Genomic DNA, 6,067 nt, shown 5'->3' on the forward strand with positions numbered 1-6,067 from the left:
AAAGTGCGGAGCTTCTCCTAGTTACTATACAATTGCAAATGTTGAAAGAAACGTTGCAAGTATTATTTACATGACAATTGGAGGGTGTATGTGATTACTTTTTAACCTTAAAAGTCTTTTCTTTTCTTTTCGAAAGATTTTTTATAAAATGAATTTTTATAAAATAAGTTTTTTAAAATGTGTTTGGATTAGCTTCTGAGAGGCGAAACCAAAAGTTGTTTTTAAAAAATGTTTGATTTAACTTTTATATATAAAATGACTAAAAATGAAATGTTTAGAAAATGTTTGGGTAGTTGTAATGGATATAAATATAATTTACGATATTAACAAGTCACAAAATGATAGATTTCATAACTTTTGAAAAAATTTATTTTTGTTTATGGCAAAAAAATGTTTTAAAAGAACTTTTCCACTTCAAATGTTGTCCGGACTTTTTGAAAAAGTTAAAACCAAAAAATTGTTTTAAACGGAATGACAAACACCTCCTTGAAAGAATAATTGCAAGAAATTTTAAAGGTTGGTGTGGAAGCTTTGACACAATATATTAACAAACAAAAAATATAAAAAAAAAAAAAAAACAAACAATTATCATCGATTAGCATTTAGTCATGTGAAAAATATATATAAAAATATGTAACGGTAATTCACACTTATGCGTACAAACGTTTAACATGAGACTTTGGTGAGGCATAAATGGAATTACGAGATCATTTTTCTAAAAACTTCAAAAATCAAAACCATGGCTAAATCACCTTCTCCTGCTATTGTAGACGAAGCATCAGCAACGGCAGCATACCCGTATCCGTACACCGCCAATGTTGCCAATTTTGTATCCGTCAAGCTCTCCGGCCACGACAAGTACCAGTTGTGGAAGACACAGATGCTTTGTCTCATTGAAGGTCATGGCATGCTTGGTTTCATCGACGGCACACTCGAACCACCACCGGAGACCAGGCCGGACAATGCTCAGTGGTGGAGGAGGTCCGACGCGCTTCTCCGTGGATGGATTTTGGGTTCCTTGAGTGACGATGTACTCAGCAGCATAATTGGCCTTAAAACAGCCAAAGATGTTTGGGTATATCTCGAGAGTTCTTATGGTTCTTTGACTCCCCAATCTAGCTCGTTAGTAGCTGTGAAAGGAGAAATTGACGGTGGAGAATGGAAATTCGACGGCGGTTTCATGAGATCTACTGCACATTCCAGGTCTCTGCCGGTTCCACTCCGTGGCATGTCGCAACAAATCGATCTGAAAGGGGATTCGGCGACGCCTACCGTCGATAGCAAAATCAACAGTCGGTCTAGGAAATCACGAGGTTTAGAAAGCACGGCATTCCCGGAGGATAGCTGGACCGGCAATTCGCCGAAACTTCTTTCGATGGATTTGGCTGAGATCACCGATTTTCTACAAGGTAACTTTGTGTTTTCGAATTAGAGACATCATCTTTCATTAGCCTGTAGATTTTGAGCTTTTATCATTATAAAAATTCAAGCTACAATTATACAACATAGATAAACCGATCAATGAACATCCAATTGCACCAGTTGTTCTAAATCGACTTAATTTGATTAAACTTGAACGGAAGACGTATTTGACACGATTGTCTGGAAACAATGATCGATACTTATGCAATCTCAGTCAGCATCTATTTTGTCTTCTTTGCCTTCTCTATTTCATAATATCCCTTCAGATTACTGAAGGGTCCACCTTGGGTCATGAGATTCCCTGATTTTGTAGTATTCGACTTGACTATTACAGAATTCGGTGAAAAAAGGTAGTCACGGGTAGGACCAAGCAAATGTCTTCGTTTTTTTTTTTTATGTTCTTTGTGGTTCTTGTTAAAGTTTTCTTTTTTATTGTTTCCTTGGTAACTCCTAATGCATATATGAGCAACTTTTTGTCTATATCTAGCCTGTTTCTCATGTCTCTATTAGGTTAAAATTAGGACTAAACATTGGGCATCTTTTCCCCTTATATCTAGCTTGTTTCCAAGATATGGGAGGGTAGATCTTTCATAACAATGATATTTACCTAATATTACTTGTGATTTGTGAAAAAGAAGAATAATCAGATGCTTGTTATATTTGTATAGCTCTTATAAATAGTTACATTCCTACATTTATACATGTTTATGATTCTACCTAATAACATTTTGAACAATCATTTGACAGAAGCAACTACAAACATAAGTGCATACCTACCACTATATAAAGCTGCCCTAAGAGGCGATTGGGATGATGCACAACATTTTATAGATCAAGAACCTGAAGCAGTCACAGCCAACATCAACAAATATGGATTCACAGCTCTTCACATTGCAGTTGGAACAGGGAAACAAGGGATTACCTTTGTCCAGAAGTTAGTTGAGAAAATATCACCCAAATCACTCCTAAAAATGCTAACTTCTTCAGAAAAATACACACCTCTTCATATTGCAGCTGTTGTTGGCAACACTGATGCTGTCAAGATCTTGGTGAATAAAAACCATAAGCTTTTGTATGCTGAAGATGTGGATGGCTTATTACCTATTCATAGAGCTCTTATTAATTCTCATAAAGATACTTTTTTATATTTATTGGGTGTCACAAAAGCCAACCAATATCCTTATACATTCACTGGCAACATGGGCGTTACACTTCTTTCCAATGTCATTTTTGCAGGTTATTTTGGTAAGTGGTTACTCTTATTGTTATTGTGAAATGTTGAATTGTTATTTATTTATTGTTTTGTATGTTTTTATAGATATAGCTCTTGATTTAATCTCTCGATATCCTGACTTGGCTACAACAATACCATCTGATAATGTGGATGCTCCATTGATGGTTATAGCAAGGAAAGCAGATGCCTTTGAAAGTGGATGTCGCCTCAGTTTCTTTGATAGCTTAATCTATAAATGTAATGATTCTGTTTCCTTTACACATTTACCTTTTTGACCCTTTTAAAGCTAAAAGATTTCATTTCATTTATATCACAGATGTTCCTACAAAGTTGGTGAACCTCAACTTAAACAAGAAACAGCACAAGATGGACTTCTGGAGTTCAGGTTTGCTACAAACTTAATGGGAATTGTTTGTTTTCATTTTTTATTATTTTCTAACAAAAATATGTAAAAAAAATATGGTGTAGTTCTTCAAGAGATCGGTTTTCTTGTCTGGAAAGCTGTGGGCAGGATCTGTAAGTATCAATGAACACAATCTAACTTTAATTTTTTTTTTTTTGAGAACACCTAAATCTTGAATCTTTTTTGAATTTAGTGCCACATATTACACATATTCAGAAGATAAAGCTGGTTCATAATCAAGCTGTTGCACTTGTGAAATGTCTATGCCATGAAATCAGTGCCCTAAATCTGGAATCAAATAGCATTTATTATTCAAAACCAATTATTGAAGCAGCAAGTAATGGTGCTTATGAAGTTGTTCAAGAAATTGCTGACACATTTCCTCAAGCAATTTGGTACAGTGATGAAAGTGGGCATTTCATGATTCAATTAGCCATACTTCATCGTTGTGAAAAGGTTTACAATTTAACATATCAAATGAGTGATCATAAACATTTTCACAAGACTCTCAAAGACTCTCACAACAACAATTTGTTGCATTTAGCGGGAAAATTAGCACCTCCACATAAACTTAATCTTGTTTCTGGAGCAGCATTACAAATGCAGCGTGAATTGCAATGGTTTAAGGTATAACACTTTTCTCTTTTATTATTATTATTATTATTATTTTCATTACATATTGACAAAATTGTGATATTATTGCAGGAAGTGGAAACATTTGTGCATCCAAAATACAAAATGGAAAAGAACTCATTCGAGCAAACACCGGAGATGCTGTTCACCAAAGAACACAAAAAGCTCGTGAGAGATGGTGAAGAATGGATGAAGAAAACCGCCGATTCATACACAGTAACCGCCGGACTCATCACAACAATCGTCTTCGCCGCCGCAATTACAGTGCCAGGTGGCAACAACGGCGATACAGGTCATCCGATTTACGCGAAAGAATTATCTTTCTTAATTTTTGCTGTAGCAGATGCAATCTCACTCTTCACCTCCACAACATCTCTGTTGCTGTTTTTGTCGATTCTAACTGCTCGTTATGCAGAACAAGATTTCTTGTTTACGTTACCTTCGAGGCTGATTATGGGATTGGCGACATTGTTTTTGTCGACGAGTTCGATGATGATTGCGTTTGGGGCTTCGTTGTATCTTTTGTTTGGGCAGGGGAAGGATTGGATTCTGATTCCGATTGCTGCGTTGTCGGGTTTACCGATTACTTGTTTCGTGACGTTACAGTTTCCGCTTCTTGTGGAATTGATTTCGTGTACGTATGGTCGAGGGCTTTTTGGGAAACAAAGTGATCGCCCGTTTTATTGAGGTTATTTGTAGTCTTTTTTTAGATTAAGAAAAATGATTTTTTGTTGAGGGATTGTTGTAAATGCATTGGTGTTTAGTTGTTAATGGATAAACTAGAAAGTTGTATCAAACTCAGAATGAATCGACTTGAGATGCGAAAAGGCAGTGTAAACTGTAAACTTGTGTTTGGTATGGAATGATCGAAAAGGGAATGGAATAGAGCATTCCTACGATTAGGGAATGCATAAATATTGTTTGTTAGCCGGATAGGGATGTGAAATTCATGATCTCTCAAAGGAATATGATTTCTTCTCCGGCTTATTTTCAGTAGTTTGGGAGAGGGTTTCTTGGACTTTTCACTAAAATGACAAAAACATGGATATAGAATATCACAAACTAATCATCTCTGTTTTATCACAAAAAGACCATGAGTTTTCGAAAATGCAATTTGTGATTTGCGAAATTGTCCCTGTATGTTGTTGGCGAGAGCAATACTAGGAGAAGATAAGTCATACATGTGTAGATAATTGTTATTGTAGTTGTTCCAGATCCTAGAGTTACGGCTAAGTAATTGATAGTTTGGTAGAAATCTCTTGTATAAATATGTTCTCCTGTAACCTAATTAGTATATATAAAAACGGAAAAATTCTTCCACCAATCTCTTGTATTCTTTTTCACATGGTATCAGAGCATACCTAATCCATTCGAACAATCTATTGAAACCTTCGAAACCATACCGAATTCATAGAACATTAGTGAAAAAGCAAGAACTTCAAACTCTCCTCAAGTCATCGTTCACACAGATCCTATCAGCGACGGGGAAAGTCTGGCGGAGAAATCACATGCCAAAGTATTGTGCCATACGATCAGCCATCTTGCTCATCTCCCTATTAACTGCATCCCTCTCATATTCTGCTAGTTCTGCTCGACCTTCTGTTTTCCAGATTTGTTGCTTGAGAGCGGCAACCTCCTCTTCCAATTGACGCACACGGTCAGCTAAATTCCCTGGGGGTGCAAGATGGTTCTGCATCACCTCTGAGGTGGGAGGCTCGCTGGGGACCGTATTAGTGTCCCCATCTCCCTCCACATCTTCGTCGGATTCCCCAAACTCATACTCGGTCTCCATGTACTCCTCAGGACCGTCCCAGGGTTCTACCTCCTGACCCATAACGGGTTCTCCGTCAATCAGCCTGTTGGCCACCAGGGCTTGATAATAAAGGATTCCTTGTTGGACTTCTTCCATGACGATTGCGCACGAATCAGAGGGGTGAGAGGTGTGTAAAGTGTGTATAGCATTTTCAAATGTTCCTATAGCATTTAAAATTTTGTTTAGGTTTGGTTCTATAAACTATTTGGATAATTAGATGGTAAGTTTTTGATTCATTGACCATCATGATTACTCCCGAACATATGTTGGTCGTATTTTGAATGAATGTAGTTGATCAGTCTACATTCACCCCCAATACGACTACATAACTGTCCAGGTTTAATCGCAATGTTCAAATTCTCCAAATACTTTTTCGGTTAGTTATTATGTTATTACCCTAATATGCACACATAGGTGTTTTATTTTGTTTTGTTCAGAGTTATTTAGTCCCAATGTATTTATAGTTGCATATCCTATATGATTAGATATGCCAGTTCACTATAAACAATGCTCTGATACCAACCTGTCACACCCTCGAACCGGACGGCGGAATCGTCCGAGG

The 6,067-nt window shown here is 36.8% G+C and overlaps 1 protein-coding gene across 1 annotated transcript; it reads left to right on the forward strand.

Moving 5' to 3' along the window:
* Positions 1–666: 666 nt before the first annotated feature.
* On the forward strand, positions 667–4,599 carry LOC145148310 (uncharacterized). The gene is made up of 7 exons (XM_079075130.1): positions 667–1,409; positions 2,170–2,667; positions 2,741–2,893; positions 2,973–3,041; positions 3,125–3,172; positions 3,253–3,686; positions 3,765–4,599. The coding sequence occupies exons 1-7, from the start codon at positions 740–742 to the stop codon at positions 4,377–4,379; spliced, it is 2,487 nt and encodes an 828-aa protein (XP_078931256.1). The 5' UTR covers positions 667–739; the 3' UTR covers positions 4,380–4,599.
* Positions 4,600–6,067: the final 1,468 nt, after the last annotated feature.

Source organism: Lactuca virosa, chromosome 1 (assembly GCF_052849685.1).
Source record: "Lactuca virosa cultivar CGN04683 chromosome 1, Lactuca_virosa_CGN04683_v6, whole genome shotgun sequence".
In the NCBI taxonomy this organism is placed as follows: Eukaryota; Viridiplantae; Streptophyta; class Magnoliopsida; order Asterales; family Asteraceae; genus Lactuca; species Lactuca virosa.

Excerpts from the sequence above, each read along its gene's own strand:
- LOC145148310 (XM_079075130.1), top strand. The coding sequence starts at position 740 with ATGGCTAAATCACCTTCTCCTGCTATTGTAGACGAAGCATCAGCAACG. Across the intron at positions 2,668-2,740 it reads CATTTTTGCAGGTTATTTTG|ATATAGCTCTTGATTTAATC; the intron begins GTAAGTGGTTAC and ends ATGTTTTTATAG. Across the intron at positions 3,042-3,124 it reads GATGGACTTCTGGAGTTCAG|TTCTTCAAGAGATCGGTTTT; the intron begins GTTTGCTACAAA and ends AATATGGTGTAG.